General features: G+C 46.9%; 1 protein-coding gene across 1 annotated transcript in view; it reads right to left on the bottom strand.

Moving 5' to 3' along the window:
- Positions 1-25,482, bottom strand: part of LOC139251193 (aldo-keto reductase family 1 member C15-like) — a 128,102-nt gene that overhangs the window by 57,474 nt on the left and 45,146 nt on the right. The window contains exons 4-6 of the mRNA XM_070873164.1: positions 20,363-20,443; positions 16,212-16,334; positions 2,350-2,459 (exon numbers count right to left, since the gene is read on the bottom strand). Of these exons, the coding sequence (XP_070729265.1) occupies positions 2,350-2,459; positions 16,212-16,334; positions 20,363-20,443 (314 nt within the window). The remainder of the gene's footprint in view (positions 1-2,349; positions 2,460-16,211; positions 16,335-20,362; positions 20,444-25,482) is intronic.

The following is a 25,482-nucleotide window of genomic DNA, read 5'->3' as shown; positions in this document are numbered from 1 at the left end:
GTCCCTTTATCCAAATCGTTAATGTATATTGTAAAGAGCTGGGCCCTGCGGCACTCCACTAGTCATTGCCTGCCATTCTGAAAAGGACCCGTTTATCCCGATTCTCTGCTTCCTGTCTGCCAACCAGTTCCCTATCCACGTCAGTATATTACCCCAATACCATATGCTTTGATTTTGCACAACAATCTCTTGTGCGGGACCTTGTCAAAAGCCTTCTGAAAGTCCAAATACACATCCACTGGTTCTCCCTTGTCCACTCTGCTAGTTACATCCTCAAAAAATTCCAGAAGATTCGTCAAGCATGATTTCCCATGCTGACTTGGACCGATCCGGTCACCGCTTTCCAAATGCGCTGCTATTTCATCCTTCATGATCGATTCCAACATTTTCCCCACTACTGATGTCAGGCTAACCGATCTATAATTACATGTTTTCTCTCTCCCTCCTTTTTTAAAAAAGTGGTGTTACATTAGCTACCCTCCAGTCCATGGGAACTGATCCAGAGTCGATAGACTGTTGGAAAATGATCACCAATGTATCCACTATTTCTAGGGCCACTTCCTTGAGCACTCTGGGATGCAGACTATCAGGCCCCGGGGATTTATCGGCCTTCAATCCCATTAATTTCCCAACACAATTTCCTGCATAATAAGGATATCCTTCAGTTCCTCCTTCTCACTAGACCTACTGTCCCCTAGTACCTTCGGAAGGTTATTTGTATCTTCCTTCGTGAAGACAAAACCGAAGTATTTGTTCAATTGGTCTGCCATTTCTTTGTTCCCCATTATAAATTCACCTGAATCCAACTGCAAGGGGCCTACGTTTGTCTTTACTAATCTTTTTCTCTTCACATATTTATAGAAGCTTTTACAGTCAGTTTTTATATTCCCTGCAAGCTTCCTCTCATACTCTATTTCCCCCTCTTAATTAAATCCTTAGTCCTCCTCTGTTGAATTCTAAATTTCTCCCAGTCCTCAGGTTTGTTGCTTTTTCTGGCCAATTTATATGCCTCTTCCTTGGCTTTAACACTATCCTTAATTTCCTTTGTTAGCCATGGTTGAGCCACCTTCCCAGTTTTATTTGTACTCCAGACAGGGATGTACATTTGCTGAAGTTCATCCATGTGATCTTTAAATGTTTGCCATTGCTTATCCATTGTCAACCCTTTGAGTATCGTTTGCCAGTCTATTCTAACCAATTCATGCCTCATACCGTCGAAGTTACAGTCTACACAATAACTGTACAATGATCACTGCTACCAATGCTGTCATCGACAGATGCATCTGCGACAGGTAGATTGGTGAAACGGGGTCAAATAGATTTTTCACTCGTATTGGTTCTTTCACCACCTGCTGCAGGCCGGGTCTGGCAGCTATGTCCTCAGGACTCAGCCAGCTCGGTCAATAATGGTGCTAACTGAGCCACTCTTGATGATGGACATTGAAGTCCGCCACCCAGAGTACATTCTGTGCCCTTGCTACTCTCAGTGCTTCTTCCAAATGGTGTTCAACATGGAGGAGTACTGATTCATCAGCTGAGGGAGGGCGATAGGTGGTAATCAGCAGGAGGTTTCCTTGCCCATGCTTGACCTGATGCCATGAGGCTTCATGGTCCGTTGTCAATGTTGGGGACTCCCAAGGCCACTCCATCGGTGACTGTATACCACTGTACCGCCACCTCTAGTGGGTCTGTCCTGCTGGTGGGACAGGACATACTCAGGGATGGTGATGGAGTCTGAGACATTGGCTGACAGGTATGTTTCTGAAAGTATGACTGTCAGGCTGTTGCTTGACAAGTCTGTGGGACAGCTCTCCCAATTTTGGCACAAGTGCCCAGATGTTGGTGAGGAGGGTTTTGCAGGGTCGATTGGGCTGGGTGTGCCATTGTCGTGTCCATAGCCGGTGCCTAGGTCGATGCCGGGTGGTCCATTCTTCTTATGGTTTTTCGTAGCAGTTGCGTACAACTGCGTGGCTTGCTAGGCCATTTTAGAGGACAGTTAAAAGTCAACCACATTGCCCTGGATCTGGAGTTAAGAGTTATTGCAGTCTTCTGGCAATTTGCTCGATTGTTTTAGGAATTTTGATTGTCTTGGGAGATTTTGCAGTTCGAGGATGGGTTAATGGTCCACTTGGTGTACTATGTCTGAATGAGGCAAATTTGGACTTTTCCTGACCTTATTATACAATTGCATGTTGACCCAACCAGTATGAATCGATCTCAAAGTCCCCATTACATTTTAAATCTCCAGTTACCCAGTCCCAGGGAAGGTTTGCAGAGAATCATATCCCATGATATAGTATGTTCTAAATTCAGTTTCATGTTACAATTTGTTGATTCCGATGTACTTACAACGCTGGATCCTGTGGTCTTCCTAAGGGACTGTAGCCCACAAGAACGATATTGTTGGATTTACAGTACATCAGCAGTTTGCTCTGATTCAAGTATGGGTGACATTCAACCTGCAAAAACCAAAGGCCAGAATGGTTTAAAGACTCCCCACAACATGCAGTGGAACATGGCACAGCATAATAATGTTTGTAGTGAAATATCTCAAACAACACATGCAATGAACTACATTTGGAGTGCAGTGACACGACACGCAGCAATGTTCTACAAACGGCAGTGACCAGTTCATTTGTTTTGATGCTGCTAGTTAAAGGAACAATGTTGGCCAGGGCACATAAGAATTCCTCATGGTGCCGTGGGATCTTTAACAACCACCTGAACAGGCAAATGGGGCCTCAGTTTAACAGCCAATATGAAGGCCAGCCAGCACCTTTTGAGATAAGGTACTCCCTTTGTATCGCACTGAAATGCCAGGTCAGTTTATGCACTCAAGTCCTGGTGTGGAGCTCAAGACAAGAGTTATCTACTGAGCCAAACAGATACACGGGTAAATTTAACCCCCCAAAAATGGGTGGGTTTGGTTCAGATTGGAAGTTAAAATATTCAGGGGTGGAAATTCGGAATCACCCACTTTGAGGCAGTGACACCGCCCGGACGCTAGTTTTAGTGCCGCCAATGTTTACCGCCTCCAACTGGAATATTTAGTATTACTGCCCATGAGGGGAGTGGGGTGCTATGGGAAGCAGTGCACGCTACCCTTAGGGCGCAAACGAGGCGGAAACGCAGGAGGCCTACTGAAGTTATGGCGCTAGCTTGCCGGCATCCTAATGCCCAAAGAGGAGATGAGGTCGACCAGCTCAAAACCTAGAGAAAGTAAGGCAGGTAAGTCAAACAGTACAAACCGGTAAGTAATGTAATTAAGATGAATAAAATTGATTGCAGCCACTTACCTTCTCCACCGCAGCCATTTCGCCTGATGCTTGGAGGGACCGCCTGCTTTACTGGTCGGGAACAGCGCCTGCAGGTAAAGCAGGTGGTCCCATTCAAGTTTGTCGCCGCGGCGCCAAGGGAGTGTTTGACGCTGGACGTCACACACTCGACGATGTCGCCATGTGGGTGGCGCTAGAGTGCGCAGTGCTATCTCGTCGCACCGCCCCCATCCCTCCACTGAAGTTTTTGGGAGGCGAGGACAGGGCGAGGCTCGGGTGGTAAGTGTTTGGCGGCCCCTTAGCACCCCTCTCTGGCACTAAACAACCAAATTTCAGCCCCTAAATCTTTCAAACATGACCCCAACCGGCATACTTCTAGTTTTAAAGGAGGAGGATGAGGGGCAGGCAACTAATCTGCTCTCAGAGCCATATCCATAAGGTAAGTGTCTTTATGGAACTGCTTGTGTACCAGGAAGACAGGAGTGTTTCCTCCAGGTTCAACAAGCTAACCCTGTAAATCCCACCCCCACCCCACCACTGAACCTACCTGCTTCTGGGCAGCGGTCTGGTGCTGCAGTCTTCCCCAACCCCTCCCCTCCACCAACCCCCAAAACCATGTCCCAGTAAATATTGAGATATCAGGGCCTCAATCTCTGTAGTTGAACATCTATTGCTGGGAAACATAGAAAATAGGTGCAGGAGTGGACCATTCGGCCCTTCAAGCCCGTACCACCATTCAATATGATCATGGCTGATCATGCAACTTCAGTACCTCATTCCTGCTTTTTCTCCCTACCCCTTGATCCCTTTAGCCGTAAGTGCCACATGCTGAGGATGTTGTGAATAGCACGTTTAGTGAGTTGGTCACACCGCAGGTAAAGGTTACACATGCAGGTAGGGAATGGGTGACCACCAGGCAGAGCAGTGTAAGGAAGGTAGTGCAGGGGTCCCCGGCAGTCATCTCCCTCCAAAACAGGTACAGCGTTTTGGGTACTGTTGGGGAAGATGACTCATCAGGGGAAGGCAGCAGCAGCCAAGTTCATGGCACCATGGGTGGCTCTGCTGCACAGGGAGGGCAGCAAAGAGTGGGAGAGCTATAGTGATAGGGGATTCTATTGTAAGGGAACACATAGGCATTTTTGCGGCCACAATCGAGACTCCAGGATGGTATGTTGCCTCCCTGGTGCAAGGGTCAAGAATGTCTCGGAGCGGTTGCAGTGCATTCTGGAAGGGGAGGGTGAACAGCCAGCTGTCGTGGAGCATATAAGTACCAAAGATAAAGGTAAAAAACAGAATCAGGTCCTACAAGCTGAATTTAGGGAGTTAGGAGTTAAATTAAAAAGTAGGACCTCAAAAGGTAGTAATCTCAGGATTGCTACCAGTGCCATGTGCTAGTCAGAGTAGGAACTACAGGATAGCTCAGATGAATACATTACTTGAGGAATGGTGCAAGGAGGAGATATTCAAATTCCTGGGGCACTGGAACCGGTTCTGGGGGAGGTGGGGCCAGTATAAACCGGACGGTCTGCACCTGGGCAGGACCGGAACCGATGTCCTAGGGGGAGTGTTTGCTAGTGCTGTTGGGGAAGGTTTAAACTAATATGGCAGGGGGATGGGAACCTATGCAGGGAGGCAGAGGGAAGTAAAAAAGGGGCAGAAGCAAAAGGTAGGAAGGAGAAAAGCAAGAAGGGAGGGCAGAGAAATCAAGGGCAAAAATCAACAAGGGCCACAAGACAACATAATTCTAATAGGACAAAAAGAGTGCTAAAAAAACAAGCCTGAAGGCTCTGAGTCTCAATGCGAGGAGCATCGTAATAAGGTGGATGAATTAACTGCGCAGACCGCTGTTATGATGTAATTGGGATTACGGAGACATGGCTCCAGGGTAACCAAGGCTGGGAACTCAACATCCAGTGGTATTCAATATTCAGGAAGGAAAAGTAGGTGGGGTAGCGTTAATGGTTAAAGAGAACATTAACGCAATGGTAAGGAAGGACATTAGCTTGGATGATGTGAAATCTATATGGGTAGAGCTGCGAAACACCAAAGGGCAGAAAACATTAGTGGGAGCAGTAGTAGGGAGGTTGGTGATAGCATCAAACAGGAAATTAGGGACGCGTGCAATAAGGGTACAGCAGTTATCATGAGTGACTTTAACCTACATATTGATTGGGCTAACCAAACTGGTAGCAATACTGTGGAGGAGGATTTCCTGGAGTGTATAAGGGATAGTTTTCTAAACTAATATGTCAAGGAACCAACTAGAGAGCAGGCCATCCGAGACTGGGTCTTGTGTAACGAGAGAGGATTAATTAGCAATCTGGTCGTGCATGGCCCCGTGGGGAAAAGTGACCATAATATGGTGGAATTCATCATTAAGATGGAGAGTGACAGTTAATTCAGTGACTAGGGTCCTGAACTTAAAGAAAGGAAACTTCGATGGTATGAGACGTGATTTGGCTAGGATAGACTGGCGAATGATACTTAAAGGGTTGACGGTGGAGAGGCAATGGCAAACATTTAAAGATCACATTGATGAATTACAACTATTGCACATCCCTGTATGGCGTAAAAATAAAACAGGAAAGGCGACTCAACCGTGGCTAACAAAGGTAATTAGGGATAGTGTTAAATCCAAGGAAGAGGCATATAAATTGGCCAGAAGCAACAAACCTGAGGACTGGGAGAAATTTACAATTCAGCAGAGGAGGACTAAGGGTTTAATTAGGAGGGGGAAAATAGAGTATGAGAGTAAGCTTGCAGGGAACATAAAAACTGACTGCAAAAGCTTCAATAGATATGTGAAGAGAAAAAGATTAGTGAAGACAAATGTAGGTCCCTTGCAGTCAGAATCAGGTGAATTCATAATGGGGAACAAGGAAAGGGCAGACCAATTGAACAAATACTTTGGTTCTGTCTTCACTAAGGACGACACGAATAACCTCCCGAAAATACTAGGGGACCGAGGGTCTCGCGGGAAGGAGGAACTGAAAGAAATCCAAGTTAGTCAGGAAATGGTGTTAGAGAAACTGATGGGACTGAAGGCCGGTAAATCCCCAGGGCCTGATTGGGATGCATCCCAGAATACTTAAGGAAGTGGCCCTAGAAATAGTAGATGCATTAGTGGTCATTTTACAAAATTCCATGGACTGTGGATCAGTACCTATGGATTGGAGGGTAGCTAATGTAACCCCACTTTTTAAAAAAGGAGGGAGAGAAAACAGGGAATTATAGACCGGTTAGCCTGACATCGGTGGTGAGGAAAATGCTGGAATCAATTATTAAAGATATAATAGCAGCGCATATGGAAAGCAGTGACAGGATTGGTCCAAGTCAGCATGGATTTATGAAAGGGAGATCATGCTTGACAAATCTTCTAGAGTTTTTTCAGGATGTAAATAGTAGAGTGGATAAGGGAGAACCAGTGAATGTGGTGTATTTGGACTTTCAAAAGGCTTTTGACAAGGTCCCACACAAGAGGTTAGTGTACAAAATTGAGGCACATGGTATTGGGGGTAATGTATTGACGTGGATAGAGAACTGGTTGGCAGACAGGAAGCAAAGAGTAGGAATAAACGGGTCCTTTTCAGAATGGCAGGCAGTGACTAGTGGGGTACCGCAAGGTTCCGTGCTGGGACCCCAGCTATTTACAATATCCATTAATGATTCAGACAAAGGAATTGAATGTAATATCTCCAAGTTTGCAGATGACACTAAGCTGGGTGGCAGTGTGAGCTGTGAGGAGGATGCGAAGAGGCTACAGGGTGACTTGGACAGGTTAGGTGAATGTCCAAATGCATGACAGATGCAGTATAATGTGGATAAGTGTGAAGTTATCCACTTTGGGGGCAAAAACAGGAAGGCAGATTATTACCTGAATGGTGACAGATTAGAAAAAGGAGAGGTGCAACGAGACCTGGGTGTCATGGTACATCAGTCACTGAAGGTAGGCATGCAGGCACAGCAGGCAGTAAAGAAAGAAAATGGCATGTTGGCCTTCATAGCGAGAGGATTCGAGTGTAGGAGCAGGGAGGTCTTACTGCAGTTGTACAGGGCATTGGTGAGACCACACCTTTAGTACTGTGTGCAGTTTTGGTCTCCTAATCTGAGGAAGAACATGTTTGCTATTCAGGGAGTGCAGCGAAGGTTAACCAGACTAATTCCCGGAATGGCAGGACTGACTTTTGAAGAAAGACTGGATCGGCTAGGCTTATACTCACTGGAATTTGGAAGAATGAGGGGGGATCTCATAGAAACATAAAATTCTGACAGGACTGGACAGGTTAGATGCAAGAAGTATGTTCCCGATGTTTGGGAAGTCCAGCAACAGGGGTCTAAGGATAAGAGGTAAGCCATATAGGACCGAGATGAGGAGAAACTGTTTCACCCAGAGTGGTGAACCTGTGGAATTCTCTGCCACAAAGTTGTTGTGTCCAGTTCGTTGGATATATTGAAGAGAGAGTTAGATGTGGCCCTTATGCTAAGAGAATCAGGGGGTATGGAGAGAAGGTGGGAGTGGGGTACTGAAGTTGCATGATCAGCCATGGCGGTGCAGGCTCGAAGGGCTGAATGGCCTGCTCCTGCACCTATTTTCTATGTTTCTAACTCCCTTTTGAATACATCTAACGAACTGGCCTCAACAACTTTTGTGGGAGAGAATTCCACAGGTTGACAATTCTGAGTGAAACAGTTTCTCCTCATTTCGGTCCTAAATGGCTTACCCTTTATCCTTAGACTGTGACCCCTGGTTCTGGACTTCCCCAACATCAGGAACGTTCTTTCTGCATATAACCTGTCCAATCCCGTCAGAATTTTATATGTTTCTATGACATCCCCTCTCATTCTTCTAAATTCCAGTGACAAGAAGCCTAGTCGATCCAGTCTTTTTTCATATGTCAGTCCTGCCGTCCCGGGAATCAGTCTGGTGAACCTTTGCTGCACTCCCTCAATAGCAATAATGTCCTTCCTCAGATTATTGCACACAATATTCAAGGTATGGCCTCACAAAGTCCCTGTACAACTGCAGTCAGACCTCCCTGCTCCTATACTCAACTCCTCTCGTTATGAAGGCCAACATGCCATTTGCCGCCTTCACCGCCTGCTGTACCTTCATACCAACTTTCAATAACTGATGTACATGACACCCAGGTCTCGTTGCCCCTCCCCTTTTCCTAATCTGTCACTATTCAGATAATATTCTGCCTTCCTCTTTTTGCCACCAAAGTGGATACACTCACATTTATCTACATTATACTGCATCTGCCCACTCACCTAACCTGTCCAAGTCACCCTGTAGCGACTTAGCATCCTCCTCACAGCTCACAATGACACCAAACTTAGTGTCATCTGCAAACTTGGAGATATTACATTCAATTCCTTTGTCTAAATCATGAATGTATATTGTAAATAGCTGCAGTACCAGCACTGAACATTGCGGTACCCCACTAGTCACTGCCTGCCATTCTAAAAAGGACCAGTTTATTCCCACTCTTTGCTTCCTGTCTGCCAACCAGTTCTCTATCCATGTCAACGTATTACCTGCAATACCATGTGCCTTAATTTTGCACACCTATCTCTTGTGTGGAACCTTGTCAAAAGCCTTTTGAAAGTCAAAATACACCACATCCACTGCTTCTCCCTTGTCCACTCTACTACTTACATCCTCAAAAAATTCTAGAAGATTTGTCAAGCATGATTTCCCTTTCATAAATCCATGCTGACTTGGACCGATCCTGTCACTGCTTTCCAAATGCACTGCTATTACATCTTTAATAATTGATTCCAACATTTTCCCCACTACCGATGTCAGGCTAACCGGTCTATAATTCCCTGTTTTCTCTCTTTTTTTTTTAAAAAGTGGGGTTACATTAGCTACCCTCCAATCCATAGGGACCGATCCAGAGACTTTAGAATGTTGGAAATTGACCATCAATGCATCCACTATTTCTCGGGCCACTTCCTTAAGTACTCTGGGATGCAGACTATCAGGCCCTGGGGATTTATCGGCCTTCAATCCCATCAATTTCCCCAACACCATTTCCTGACTAAAAGCATTTCCTTCAGTTCCTCCTTGTTAGACCCTCGGTCCCCTAGTATTTTCAGAAGGTTAGTTGTGTCTTCCTTAATGAAGGCAGAACCAAAGTATTTGTTCAATTGGTCTGCCATTTCTTTGTTCCCCATTATAAATTCACCTGATTCTGACTGTAAGGGACCTATGTTTGTCTTCATTAATCTTTTTCTCTTCACACATCTATAGAAGCTTTTGCAGTCAGTTTTTATGTTCCCTGCAAGCTTACTCTCATACCCTATTTTTCCCCTCCTAATTAAACCCTTTGTCTTCCTCTGCTGAATTTTAAATTTCTCCCAGACCTTAGGTTTGCTGCTTTTTCTGGCCAATTTATATGCCTCTTCCTTGGATTTAACACTATCCCTAATTTCCCTCGTTAGCCACGGTTGAGCCACCTTCCCAGTTTTATTTTTGCGCCAAACAGGGATGTACAATTGTTGAGGTTCATCCATGTGATCTTTAAATGTCTGCCATTGCCTATCCACCGTCAACCCTTTCCCTTCGCCAGTCTATCCTAGCCAATTCACATCTCACACCATTGAAATTTCCTTTCTTTAACTTCAGGACCCGAGTCTCTGAATTAACTGTCACTCTCCAGCTTAATGAAGAATTCTATCATATTGTCACTCTTCCCCAAGGAGCTTCGCACAACAAGATTGCTAATTAATCCTCTCTCATTACACAACACCCAGTCGAGGATGGCCAACTTTCCAGTTGGTTCCTCGACATACTGATCTAGAAAACCATCCCATATACACGCCAGGAAATCCTCCTCCACCGTATTGCCAGCAGTTTGGTTAGCCCAATCTATATGTAGATTAAAGTCGTTCATGATAACTACTGTACCTTTATTGCACGCATTTCCTGTTTGATGCCATCCCCAACCTCACTATGACTGTTTGGTGGTCTATACACAACTGCTCCCACTAGCGTTTTCTGCCCTTTGGTGTTCCGCAGCTCTACCCATACAGATTCCACATCATCCAAGCTAATGTCCTTCCTTACAATTGCATTAATCTCCTCTTTAACCATCTCCTTTATCTTTCTGTGTATCCTTCCTGAATATTGAATACCCCTGGATGTTGAGTTCCCAGCCTTGGTCACCCTAGAGCCATGTCTCCGTAATCCCAATTACATCACATCCGTTAACAGCTATCTGCGCAGTCAACTCATCCACCTTGTGGTGTCCTTACACCTTACTATAGAATCACACGAGGCATGTACTGCAGACAAATTCACTAAGTGACCTGAACCTTTATTCCCAGGACCAAGAAGTGCTGACCCTCGTGGGACCTCCCTTTATATACCTGGATGACCAGGTGAGGTGTGTCTCCCACAAGTTCACCCACTGGGCCAAGGTGTGCATTTCTTACATATACAGTGTACAGTGTTGTTACATAAAGGTTACAGTTATGTGAAGGTTACAAACATGACATCACCTCCCCCCAATGTCTTTGGGTCAAAGATTGAGTCTTTCAGGCAGTCGACGCTCTCTCATGGAGCGCCGCAGTTGGGGCTCTGGTAGTTGGGGCATGGCATGCATCTGTCGCCTGAGGTGATTCCGGCCTGGCCGCAGGGTCTGTGCATGCTGGTGAATGTCCTTGTTGCTCGTTCTCTGGCAGTGGTGTGGGTGCCATCTCATGATCTTCCTCAGGTTCCTCAGTGTCCATGCTGAACCTTTTCTTTGTTTGGTCCAGATGTTTGCGGCAAATCTGCCCATTGTTAAGTCTGACCACTATGGCCCTATTCCCCTCTGCCAATTACAGTGCCCTCAAGCCACTTGCGTCCCAAAGCATGATTGAGAACGAATACAGGGTCATCGATTTCTATGCATCTCCCCACTGAGTTGCAATCATGGCACTCGATTTGCGACTGGCGCTTGCCCTCAACAATGTCTGACAGGGCTGGATGAATGAGGGACAGCCGCGTTTTAAGTGTGCGTTTCATGAGTAGTTCCGCGGGCGGGACTCCCGTGAGCGAATGCGGCCGGGACCTATAGGCCAGCAGGAGGCGCGATAGGCGGTACCGAAGGGAGGGTCGTTGAATCCGGAGCATGCCCTGTTTTATGATTTGAACCGCACGTTCCGCCTGGCCATTGGAAGCCGGCTTGAACGGTGCTGTCCTGACGTGTTTGATACTATTACCCGACATAAACTCCTGGAATTCATACCTAGTGAAACACGGGCCGTTGTCGCTAACCAGGATGTCCGGCAAGCCGTGGGTCGCGAAGACCGTACGCAGACTCTCCACAGTGGTGGATGTCGTGCACGAATTCAGTATGATGCACTCGATCCATTTCGAGTATGCATCAACAACAATCAGAAACATTTTTCCCATGAACGGGCCCGCGTAGTCTACATGAATACGTGACCATGGCCTGAAGGGCCAGGGCCACGGGCTGAGTGGGGCCTCCCTGCGGGCATTTCCCAGCTGAGCACACGTCGTGCACCTGCGAACCCAGAGTTCCAATTCCCGGCCACCATATATGTGACCGGGCAATGGCCTTCATTAGCATGATGCCTGGGTGCTCGCTGTGGAGTTCCCTGATGAATGCTTCCCTTCCTTTCTGGGGCATGACTACCCTGCTTCCCCATAGCAGGCAATTGGCTTGGATGGAGAGCTCGTCCATCCATCTGTGAAACGGCCTGACCTCCTCGGGGCATGCTCAGTGTGCGGGCGCCCAATCCCGGGTCAGGACACATTTCTTTATCAGGGATAGGAGGGGATCTCTGTTGGTCCAGATTTTGATCTGGTGAGCTATGATGGGGGAGCCTGCGGTGTCGAAAGCCTCAACGGCCATGACCATCTCTGCGCTTTGCTCCGACTCCCCCTTGGTGGTCGCCAGTGGGAGCCTGCTGAGCGCGACAGCGCAATTTTCAGTGCCTGGCCAGTGCCGTATGCTATCGTCATACGCAGCCAGCGTGAGGGCCCACCGCTGTATGCGAGCTGACACATTGGCATTGACAGCCTTGCTTTCGGACAACAGGGCTGTTAACGGTTTGTGGTCCGTTTCTAACTCGAACCTTCTGCCGAAAAGGTACTGGTGCATCTTTTTCACCCCGTAGACACATGCGAGTGCTTCCTTTTCAACCATCCCATATCCCCGTTCTGCCTGGGAGTGCGACCTGGAGGCATAAGCCACAGGTTGGAGTTGGCCCTCATCATTACTCTGCTGCAACATGCACACGCATAGGATGATGCATCACACATTAAAACCAGTTTCTTACAGGGGTTGTACAAGGTCAACAGCTCGTTAGAACAAAGCAGATTCCGCACCCAACTGAAAGCCCTTTCTTGACAGTCCCCCCAAAACCATTCACAACCCTTACGCAGGAGCACGTGCAGCGGCTCCAACAATGTGCTTAAGTTCGGCAGAAAGTTCCCGAAGTAGTTCAATCGTCCCAGAAATGACCGCAACTCTGATGTGTTGCCGGGCCTGGGCGCACGACAGATCGCCTCCGTTTTGGATTCGGTAGGCCGGATCCCGTCTGCGGCAATCCTCCTGCCCAAAAACTTGAACTCTGGGGCCAAAAACACACACTTGGACTTCTTTAGTCGCAAGCCTACCTGGTCCACTCGGTGTAGCACCTCCTTCAGGTTGTGGAGGTGTTCCTCGGTGTCTCGACCCATGATTAGGATGTCATCTTGGAGCACAATTGTTCCAGGGATGGATTTAAGCAAGCTTTCCATGTTCCTCTGGAAGATAGCGGCCGCTGAACGAATGCCAAACGAACACCTGTTGTAAACGAATAGCCCCTTGTGCGTAGTGATGGTGGTCAGAAGCTTGGATTCTTCAGCCAGTTCCTGAGTCATGTAGGCTGAAGTGAGGTCCAACTTGGTGAACAGTTTGCCACCTGCCAGCGTGGCAAAAAGATCCTCCGCTCTCGGAAGCGGGTATTGGTCCTGTAGTGACACTCGGTTGATGGTGGCCTTGTAGTCGCCACAAATCCTGACCGAGTCATCCGCTTTAAGGACAGGAACGATGGGGCTTGCCCAGTCACTGAATTCAACAGGCAAAATTATGCCCTCTCTTAGCAGCCTGTCCAACTCACTCTCAATTCTCTCACGCATTACATACGGCACGGCTCTGGCTTTGTGGTGCACTGGTCTGGCGACTGAGGTGATGTGTATCACTACTTTGGTGCCTTTAAAAGTCCCGACACCTGGTTGAAAAAGTGGCTTGAATTTCTGTAGGACCTGTGAGCATGAACTTCGCTCCACAGATGAAATGGCGTGCACATCCCCCCATTTCCAGTTCATCTCGGCTAACCAGCTCCTCCCCAAGAGCACGAGACCATTCCCCGGGACAATCCAGAGTGGCAGCCGGTTCTCCGATCCATTGTGTGTGACCACTAAGTTTGCACTGCCTAGTATTGGGATGATCTCTCTGGTGTGTGTCCGTAACTGCGTGTCAATGCGTTCCAGTTTGGGCCTGTTAGCTTTGAGTGGCCATAGTTTTTCAAATTGTTGGGCACTCAAAAGTGACTGGCTGGCTCCTGTGTCCAGCTCCATGCGTACCGGGATGCCATTTAATAGAACTTTCATCATCATAGGTGGCGTTTTGGTATACGAGCTGTGGACATCTGCCACATGAATCCGCTGGACTTCAGCATCCATAGCTTTGCCCCAAGCATCACCCTGCCTTGCAGACCCTTCATCTGGTTCCTCTGCCTCGTAAACTAGCCTCGCTACGGGCTTTCTGCACATTCTGGCCAGATGTCCACTGAAGTTACAGTTTCTGCAGATAAATTGCTGAAACCTACAGGTTTTCGCAGCATGTCTGCCACTGCACCTCCAGCATGAGCTGAGATTGTTCTGAACAAAGGAACTGTTAACAGGCATTCCTCTCTGATTGTCTCTTTGATTACTCCTGAGCACTCTGTTGCTGAGTGTCAATGGTCCCATCCCGGGACGCATTGTCCCTTGTGATGGCGTGAATTGCCGATTCCCCTTTCATTTCTCTGTTGCTGGCTCACCCGAGAGTCTGTTGCTGCCTGGGCGGTGTCGAATTGCCCTTGCCTGCCTGCGGGGTTCTGAATCTCGTTTACAATGTTAACTTGCTGGTCCATCGCCATGTTGGAACCAGGGCTCCGTGCGTAAATTATCTTGGTCTCCTCTTCCCCTGCCATGAAGGTCTGAGCCATCAACGTTGCCCTTTCCAAAGTCAAGTTCTTGGTCTCAATAAGCTTCCTGAAAATCTCGGCATGACCAATGCCCTCAATGCCCTTAACATCTTCCCCCCTGCAGGCGTCTGTGAACTTAGAGACTGGCTAAATGCTGAAGGTCTGCAACGAAGTCCAATGTGCTTTGTTCCTCCTGACGCCGGTGTGTGTAAAACCGGTGCGGGGCCATGTGTACACTGCTCGCCGGTTTGAGGTGGTCACCGATCAGAGTGCTGAGCTCTTCAAAAGACTTGTCTGCCGGCTTCTCGGGTGCGAGCAGGTCTTTCATCAGCGCTTACGTCTTGGATCCACAATTGGTCAGTAGATGCGCCCTCCACTTGCCAGCCGCTTCCTCTCCCAGCCAGTCCTTCATGACGAAGCTCTGCTGGAGCCTCTCAACGAAATCGTCCCAGTCCTCACCAACACAGTACCGTTCATCTGTGCTACCGGTGGCCATCCTCATGGGTCGTTGATTCCCGTTTCTCGTCGCCAAATGTGGTGATCTTACACCTTACTATAGAATCACACGAGGCATGTACTGCAGACAAAGTCACTACGTGACCTGAACCTTTATTCCCAGGACCAAGAAGTGCTGACACTGCATGGGACCTCTCTTTATATACCTGGATGACCAAGTGAGGAGTGTCTCCCACAAGTTCACCCCCTGTGGTCAAGGTGTGCATTACTCAGGTGTCTACAGTGTAGTTACATAAAGGTTACAGGTATGTGAAGGTTACAAACATGACACACCTTATTACGATGATCCTCGCATTGAGACACAGAGCCTTCAGGATTGTTTTTTCAACACTCTTTGTCCTTTTAGAATTATATTGAAATGTGGCTCTTTTTGATTTTTGCCTTTGATTTCTCTGCCTGCCACTTTTACTTTTCTCCTTTCTATCATTTGCTTCTGCCCCCATTTTACTTCCCTCTGTCTCCCTGCATAGATTCCTATCCCCCTGCCATATTAGTTTAAATCCTCCCCAACAGCACTAGCAAACACTCCCCTTAGGACATCAGTTCCGCTCCTGCCCAGGTGCAGACCGTCCGGTTTGTACTGGTCCCACCTCCCCCAGAACTGGTTCCAATGTGCCAGCAATTTGAATCCCTGCCTCTTGCACCATCCCTCAAGCCACATATTCATCTTAACTATCCTGCTATTTCTACTCTGACTGGCACGTGGCACTGGTAGCAATCCTGAGATTACTACCTTTGAGGTCCTACTTTATAATTTAACTGCTAGCTCCCTAAATTCAGCCTGTAGGACCTCATCCTGTTTATTTACCTATATCTTTGGTTCCTATATGCACCACGAGAACTGGCAAGACCCTTTGAAAGAGTGAATAAATTTACCTCCCAGGACAGTTCCAAGAGGAACAAGGAGGAGAGAGAGAGGGATCAGGGTTCCTGCTGCTGATGGCTGTTTGGTGTGTACATACCAGTTTAGATTAGGATTGGGATAACTGTGAGCCTCCATGGTCGATCAGTTTGCCATCACTCAATCTGGACTCCCGCATGAAGTATGCCCACTTGGGCAAGGAACCAGATGCAGGTTTGAAACTCTGCAGTAATTTCTATTTTATTATTAAGTAACTTGTGAAGGTTCCCTCCCTGAGTACATGAGGCAATTGGCCCCAATATTAGTAAACACAGCTACTGGGTGTAGAATTGCATCTCTGGTTTGTTACATTGATTCCTGAATCTTACCTGGTTACACACCGGCTTGTATTTCAGGTTGGGCATCTGCAGAATCATCTCCAACTGTCTGCGGTTGAAGTTGGACACTCCGATAGACCTCACCAAGCCATCATCCTTGCAGCCTTCCATAACCTACAGTGGATAAATGAGCAACTTTGTTTTTTTCGTCCTTTCCAACATTTTCATCCCCTGAAGTGGTTGGATCTGAGTGACAGATCAACAGGCCCCAGTCACACTCTCGTGTCTCCCCTAACATGCTAATTCGTATCTGAACCTTGATTGTGGACGTTGGCAAGTTATTCAACTGGGGAGAGCATCACAGCTGAACCTGATCCTGTCCTTGCACAGCGTTTACACAAATGCATGATCCAGTCAGAGCCCTTGGACAGTGTGGGAACACCCTCACTGTTTTCCTTCTCTCCTTAACCCAGGGACACTAAAGCCAATTGTACGTCCCCATCATCAACCTGAGTGAGACCATCCAATGCAATACAGACTGGGATCAATCCTTCTGTTTCCCACATTACAATAGTTACTACACTTAAAGTACTTCATTGGTTGTAAAGCATTTTGCGACATCCGGTGCTCAGGCAAGGCGCGATATAAATGTAAGTCTTTCTTTCTTTCCTGGTCCGTATGGACCAGAGATGGTCCTCAGGGTCATTGGGGAAGCTAATGTTGGTTCATAATTTCCTCTTCCTTATGAAGCTGATCTATTCCCATGGGATTTCTGCATCACATACACACTGCTTAGCGTTATCACCAGTCCAGAGTTTGAGGGGCTAGCCAGAAATGTCTAAAATTAAAACCTTGCACCAAAAGTTTGATGTTTAAATTGGGAGCCATTTCCCTCCCCCTTAAGTGGATGTCGAAATTATCAAGGTTTCTGAAGATTTTGTTCTTTGTTTTGTTTGCTCATATTGATTGAGGGAGTCTGGCCATGAACCAGGAGAACATTCTGTTCAGACAATATCATGGTATATTTACATCCACCTGAAAAGGCAAACAGACTTAGATTAACCATTACTCTAAAGAAAGGACAATATGGCCAACAGTGCAGCACTGTCACAGTACTGCACTGACATGTTAGCCTAGATTATGGGCGCAAAGTCTGCCGCAGGGATTCAACCCAGAATCTTTGGACTCAAAGTGAGTGTGCTAACACATAATCATTTTTCATGAACAGCAAGACAAACATCAGAACTCAAGCTATGATTTCACTTTTTTTCCCCTCTGACTTAATTTGAAATTTAACAAAAGCTCCCAATCACAGCAGTGGTGCACTGCACCATGCAGCTCCCAATCACAGCAGTGGTGCACTGCACCATGCAGCTCCCAATCACAGCAGTGGTGCACTGCACCATTGTAATGGTGCAACAAAAGGATAGGAGAACTTGGATGGCTGGGCAGGAGGCTATGTGCCAGCCGGGGCCCATTAACCAAAGAAAATAGCGATTGATGGAATATAATTGAATGGTGAAACTGGCGAAAGGAAAGAATGGAAGTGGAATTTAGTTAAGGGCCCGATTGGGAGAGCAAGGTCAAGGTGGGTGAGAAGGCTTACTCAGGGACATAAAGCGATTATCAGGAATGCCATGGTGATCTAGCAATGGCATGAGGGAGGAAGCACAGTGTTGCCATATTGCAGGAAGGGGGCAAGAAACAGAGAAGCCATTTGGCTCAACATGCCTCTGCTGCCTCTTTGAAAGAGCTATCCAATTAGTCCCACTCCCTTGCTCTTTCCTCATAGCCCTGCAATTTTTCTTCCTTTTTAATTATTTATCCAATTTCCTTTGGAAAGTTATTATTGAATCTGCTATCATTACCCCTTCAAAGCAATTGATGCTAGATCAATTGTTCATTTTAACTCAGAGATTGATAGCTTTTTGTAAACCAAACGTATTAAGGGATATGGGCCAAAGACTGGTATATGGAGTTAGGTCACAGATCAGCCATGATCTTATTGAATGGCAGAACAGGCTCGAGGGGCTAAATGGCCTCCTCATGTTCCTATGTTTTGCATTATTACTATTGTATATGAACACCCAAATCCCACAGCTCCTCCACAGCAACTCGGCTGGCCCATTAGAAAATATTCCAATTTGTTATTCTTGGATCCAAAGTTCACACTTCCCACATTGAACTTCATCGGTCACAGATTTGCCCACTCATTTAATTGGTTTAGGTCCATTGGAAACGTCCTACACAACTTACTGTGCCTCCTAACTTGGATATACAACTCTCTATTCCTACATCCACTTGCCAGATCCCGCTAATGAGAGTACATGAGAGTATTGTGGAGAATTCTGGGCACCACACCAGGAAAGATGTAAAGGCTTTACAGAGGAGGTTTACTAGAGATAAGTTATGAGGAGAGGTTAGAAAAGTTAGGACTGTTCTCCTTGGAATAGAGCAGATTAAGAGGTAATCTAATAAAGGTTTTCAAGACGATGTGCGGTTTTGATAAACTAGTCCCTCTGGCAAGTGGGTCAATAATCAGGGGTCATAGATTCAACATCATTGGCAAAAGATTTAGACGGGGTATGAGGAGAACTGTTTTCAGTCCAAGGGTTGTGGGGATCTGGAACACTCTACCTGAAGAGATGATGGAAGCTGGTTCCATAAATCATTTTAAAAGGGAATTGGACAGGTGCTTAAGGATGAGCAACTTACAGGGTTACGGACAAAAAGCGGTAAAATGGGACTTAGCACGACTGCTCTTCTAAAAAGCCAGCACAGGCACGACGGGCCAAATGGCCTCCTTCTGTGCTGATTCTCGGATTTCCTTTATTCCTACTCTATCTCGTACTTCCCAACAATTTACCCACCCATATAACAAGGTTACTTCCAATTCCATGTGCTCTTATTTTCGCTAATAATCTCTTGCGCAAAACCTTATTAAATGTCTTTTGGAAGTCCATATAGACACTCTCCTATCCACAATAGTGACTTCAAAAACTTCAACTGGATTAAGTCAGACATGACCTACTTTTCATAACTTCAAGCTGACTCAGCTCATACTTCTCCAAGTGTTTAGTCACTCGATCCCTGTTAATAGATTTCAGTAACTTCCCCACAATTGGTGTTATGGTTTCACTCTCCCTTTTTAAATAATGGAGTGAAATTTGCAATCCAAAGACACAATTCCCAAATGTAGAAAATGATAACTTAATACATCTGCAATTTCCTCCCCAATATCTGCAGTGAACCCCATCAGGTCCTGGAGATTTGTCTGTCTTAAGGTCCATTACTTTCTCCATTATCATTAAAAAAATATATATACTTGTAAGCTCAAATAAAAACAGAAAATGCTGGAAATACTCAGCAGGTCAGGCAGTCTGCGGAGGGGGAACCGTTTCATTTGTCAGAACTGGAAAAAGTTAGAGATGTAACAGATTTTAAGCAAGAACAAAAGGGAAGGTCTGTGATATGATGAAAGGCAGGAGAGATTAAAAGACAAAAGGGACGATAATACAAGGCAAAAGGAGATGGTAATGGGACAAGTAAAGAAACAAAAGACGAGTGTAGAAGAGGTGTAAATGGGATGGCAGAATCATCAACAGCTGCCATGTGGAAAAAATGGGGTCAGAGGTCCATCACAGACCTTCCCTTTTGTTCTTTCCTCCCCTCCACTTCCTTAAAATCTGTTACATCTCTAACTTTTTCCCGTTCTGACGAAAGGTCACCGACCCGCAACATTTCTCTCTCCACAGACGCTGCCTGACCAGCTGACCAGCGTTTCCAGCATTTTCTGTTTTTATTTCAGATTTCCAGCATCCGCAGTATTTTGCTTTTGCACTTGTAAGCTTCTCCACTTGACTTATTTTTTAAGTTCCCTTAGTTTTGTCTATTTTGTCCCTCTCCATTCTGCTCACTCCAAGAGTGAAAGCATACAGGTTTGGAACTGTCCCTATACATTCCCTAGACGCAGCGCAGTTTGCAATGTTAAAGTTCACGCATGCGCGAAACTGCAGATGGAAAACGTAGCCCCTTAAAGGTGCCACACCCCCAAAATAAATAACGGGAACGCTGTAAGCATCCCATAATACTTCAGCTGTTTAACACTTCACAGGATTGAAAAATTATTTTATTTTAGTTTTTTAGGTTCTGAATATCCCCAATTGTCACATACAATTATACTTCTGACGCCGAGTACCTACCGCCCAAGTTTCACGCAAATCCACATTCTCATGAAGAATCTTTCCACTCGCATCCCGAGGAAACAGTTCCTTTTCACTTGCCTGCAACAAACGGAAATAGTCACAAATTTTCCAGTTATCCCTGTTTTTATTAAGAAAAGCTATGCTTCCCTGATGGCCCCATGGATGATTAAGAGCAATTAGCCTCCAGGCATGCACCTCCATTGAAGGTGTGGTACACACTGGCTGACAGACATTGGCATACATCAGGATGGCTCAGGGACAGAGGGTGAGGGCTCACAGGTACTGAGGCGGCACTGGAGGTCCTGGTGGAGGAGGTATATCTTGTACTAGCTGGGGGTGGGCGGGGAGATGATGTGGGGGTGGAAGAGGAGGCCACAGAGGCAACTTATGCAGCAGATGCAGGAGGAGACCGCTGAGGAGGTTACAGCCAGGAGTACCTCTCCAGGACATGGCTCCAGTGCCACAAAAAATGTTCTGATTTGACATGAGTGGTCAAGGTAAAATCCCATCACACAAGTATTTCTCAGTAATGGCACCATCACCAGCATCACAAACTCAAAACACTGTATCCACCATGTAAGTGTACACTTACAGTCACACATCCCGCAATATTGCATCTTTCAACAAGCACTACTCACACCTCTTCAACCGTGTGAGGCATCACACACGCACAAACACACCTGCCAATACATTTATTCACAATCACTACTCTCTCTTCCTGCACAAGATGACACATAACAGGTGCCAACAGGACCCGACCGGGCAGGGTAAGCAGGTATGAGATCACTCCTCTTGCTGGTGGTAATCGGGGAGTGGCAGACGCCGGGGCCACAGGCAGAGCAGGGGACATATCGCCTAGTGATATGTGGCTACTCCAGCTTCCTTGCATATGGTCTCATCACACACATCCTCCTTTAGTGGCCACATGTGCTGCACCCTAAACCTTCTAGCTTTATCATTGTAGACTCTCAGGAGCAAGACCCACCCCGCTAGCCCCTACCTCCTCCGCCACAGAGGAGGAGAACTACCACTGTCGCAGGCACCAACTCAGAAGCCAGCACAATGCTTAACTTCGAGGGGCTCGGGTAGAACAAGGACCCCCATAGTAGCATGCCCCAGGCACTAGTGGACAGGGTGGAAAGGGCACTCTAGGTGCCCCCATTCTCGGGGGTGGGCAAGGTCGCATACTGGTTCTGCTACAGAGGACTGAGATGTGGACCTCACGGGCCAGGCTTCAGAAGGCTGATGGGTGCGACAAACCAAATGCACGGAGAGTCTGGCCAATTCCATCCAGCGACCCGTGGAGCCTAATATCATGCAGCATCCGATGACTGAGGTCGTAGGTTCCAATGCAGTCATTTCAGCTTCCATGGAACACCAAATAGCATCCATGGAACAAGATCCCTTTGTTTCTCTATCCCATCTAAACTCGCACCCTCCACGTAATAAGTCTACCTGGAACCCTCCGGTGCTCCCCCAGTCCTCCTCCTCCTTAACCTCTTCTTGAGCTTGACCCTCGGGCACAATTGCTGGTAGTATCGGCTGGTCCCTCATGATCGCCAGATTGTGGAGCATGCAGCAAGTCACCATGAATCAGGAGCATTCCCCACCGCCGTCCTGTCCCTCTCTACTCCAAAAGTTATGCCTGGCCTCATCTCCTCCCATTCCTCCTCTAGATCCAAGGGGGACCCCTAGCAAGATCCCCATTACCACTCTTTCTTCTGGTGACTCCTATAAGGTACAGTAGCACAACAATCACGGTTTTTAGGTCAAGAGAATTTTTGGAATAAATGATGATAGAGTGTTGGTGAAGTCTTGACAAAGTGTCCCAGAAAGTCTCCTGATATTTATCAAACATCCTCTACAAACGTAGTGTAGTCAGCTGATCTCCAGCAGCAAGTGAACAGTGAACAGTAAAAGCTGAACAAGGCTTTAAGTAGCACTCCTGTTCAGCTGGTCGCTGGGAGGTGAGGTCAGTAATTGCAACAATTGCCAAAAATGGTGTGCAGCCTCTTTAATTTTTGGGGCGTGCAGCCTCTTTAATGAGCGTTAGGAGCCAAATTTAATTGGTCATTAGAGCCTTCATCATCCAGAGGGCAGCCATTCCCAGTGCGCACTTCAACTCCTTTTACCAAGATGATGTCTTGCACGAAAGGTGGGCTATCCAGGCATTGCAGCTCAATGCCCCATATTGATCACCTCAGACTCATTTTAGCATAAAGGACACAGGGAAAATAGCCCCCTAGATATTTCCTTGGGTTCAACATTACTGATCACTCCTATAAGCAGACTTCACACCCTCTATGATTCAGAGTGCACCTCTAGTTAAACAGTAAAAAAAAATCCAGGATCATAACAGAGAACTCTTACTCCATACACTCACAACTGGAGTAGAAGGTGTGAATCCTCCTCTTTACAGAAGGCAGACTGAATATCATAGACGGTCCCTCGAACGAGGATGACTTGCTTCCACGAGTTCACAGATGTTTCAATGAAGGAGCCGATGTTCCAGTCCTGAACTCCAATTGAGGGGGTGGAAGATGCCTGTACGTGGATTTTTTAAAAAAAACGTGTGGTGACTGCTGCACACCAGCCACCACACGGGCTTGACAGAGCTAGGCCTTTATCCAGTGGCAAGGGTAAACCAGGACGACTGGAGACCAGCTCTGCTGTACGGACCTAGTGCGCGCACATATCGCAATGTGGGCTGGCCCGTGCTGCCCCTGGGCCCTCGACTCTTCTGGGCCCAGGTTCAGAGAATTGTCTACTGAGAGCACAAGCTTCAAGCCAATACAATGGCCTTGAAGTTCCAGTCGGAGGCTTCCTTCGGATGAATGCCTCTGACCCAAAATTTTTCTACGAATGTACCTCGTGGTTCCGGAAGCGCCTTCGATTCCGGTCGGAGGCCTAGATTAGATGTGTAGCACACAGGAAGAGGACTTCCTCGCACGCACGAAAAAGCTGGAGTCACGTGGGCCTGGACAACCAATCATTCTGCAGTATTCTCATTGATATAGGAACTCCGTTTCTCTGAGTTCCCATTATTATCAACGAGAATAACCCCCTAAAACACCCAAACACATAATAAATTAAAAAAACCACCAAATTGAAATTAAAGTTAATTAAATGTTTCAGAAAAAATATATATATTTTTTGGAATTGTGTGTGTGTTTTAATAGGGTTTAAAATAAAATTATCTTAATGGACAGGGTTTTTAAACATAAAAATGTATGATTACATTTAAATTTTATATGTTTTAAAACACTTACGCCAGTAAAAGTAAGTTATGCACCTGCTTTTACCAGGCGCAAGAGTTTGAAGGACATTCGCTGGGCATGAGTTGGACAAATAACCCAATCTCTCCTGCACGGATGTCTTTGCTGCGGGTATGCATTCAATCTGTCAAGAGATATCTTGACAAATCGGAAAAGCTGGGTTTTGGCGCATCGCGCCCCGATAACTAGCTTTTGCGAGGCCTCGCCGGGTTCATGCGTATTCCGTACGGACGCAGCAAGGCCGTGATTTCACGCCAATGGTTTGGTTACTCAAGGTGTAGAAATGAAGGGCCAAAATTGCACATTTTATAGTTCCATTTGTGCCTCAGGAGGGCGCTAACGGAATGCAATGAAGTTTTCGCCCAGGCAAGGAGGGTGACTGCGCCTCCCAGGAAATTGCCCACTGAGGTTTTGGGGGGCGAAGGGGGTGGGAGCGTGGGGGGGGCGATGTGCCAGTAGTGCCGCGCCCCGCGATTTGCCATGCATGTCGATCCCTTACCACCCCGCCCCGGCCCCTTTGCGCCCCACGGGGGAAATTACCCCACAGGTCGCGAGGATGGTGCCATCGGGGCACCTCTTAAAGGGGAGGGTTTTCTTTGTCAGCCAACTCTTCCATTGGCCCGACAATGGCGCCCCTTGTGACGACCAGCCCGCCAATACTCCATTATGGGTGTCGGGCTGCTGGCCCAATTGATCGGCTCCCTGGGGGTCCAGTGGGAGGGGCATTGTAGCATGTCAGCGCTACGCAGAGCATCCGGGTAGCACTGTGCTCCTGAGCATGGCGCTGGCCATCTGAACTTGGCGCTGCACTCAGTCCCATGTTCCTGCCCTAGGAGCGCCCCTCCAAGGATGCAGAGTGCCAGAAACAGCCTTCCGCTTCCTTTTAGGGGCGCTCGTGTCCAATTCTGTGTCGGGGCAGGACTTCCGGCCAGGCGATAAATGTCCCGGCCCGAAAGTTTACCGCCCCCAATCGGGGCCTGGGAAATTTCGACCTCGAATAGGCTACAGTGGGAATATACAATTCCCTCAATTGCTCAGTATATGTAAAAGATGCAACTTGCTTACTCATAGACTAAACATAAGCCACAAGATGGACAGCCCAGCATGACTGAGACCAAACTAGCTCAGGCTTTAGATGTTTAGAGAGCCTTTTGCTGCTGGTTGTGAAGCCCACAAACATGGACTGCCCCAGCCCCTTAAGTAAATGCGATGAAGTCTCTGTTTAGCACACTGTCAATCACAGAGGTCTCCTGGGAAACAATGACCATCACTTTTCTCAAAAATAACTGTTAATCAAAGTCACTACCCCAGGATGAGGACCGAGATATCTGCAGTTAGCCAATGTCCACTTTTACTACTCCGGTTCTGTGGTGTCAATTGCTCCCTGAAACGGTCGGATTGCCTGCTCATTTTAAAATGGAAGTCGACTCTGACTTTCTTGCAACTATTCGTGATAATGGGACCCGCAATTAATCTCTCTTAGATCGGGATTGGATTTCTGCGTCTTAAGCACACATGCACCATTAATCGTTCAGAAAGCAGACGGACTGTTCACACTTGGCACAGTGTGATTTGGTTCAATTGTAAACTGCTTTATTCGATGGTCGATAGAAACACACAGACCACCAAGTATGATGAAAGTTACTTGGTGCAATTAGTTCAATTTCAGTTTGTGTACCATTACAAAATTAAAGAATATACTGACACGAGCTCACTTGGGGACCTTTTTACTGAACGTAGAAAGATGGGATCACTGCGCTATCTATCTGGACAATGGTGTCGAGGTTCTCCCCCTCTCCTCTTGCTTTATTGACTGACTTTTGGCAAGTGTGTTGATTCTTA

This window comes from Pristiophorus japonicus, unplaced genomic scaffold (genome assembly GCF_044704955.1).
Source record: "Pristiophorus japonicus isolate sPriJap1 unplaced genomic scaffold, sPriJap1.hap1 HAP1_SCAFFOLD_420, whole genome shotgun sequence".
Classification (NCBI taxonomy): domain Eukaryota; kingdom Metazoa; phylum Chordata; class Chondrichthyes; family Pristiophoridae; genus Pristiophorus; species Pristiophorus japonicus.
Note: the sequence above shows the minus strand (reverse complement) of the source record. Positions and strands in the feature narration are given on the sequence as shown.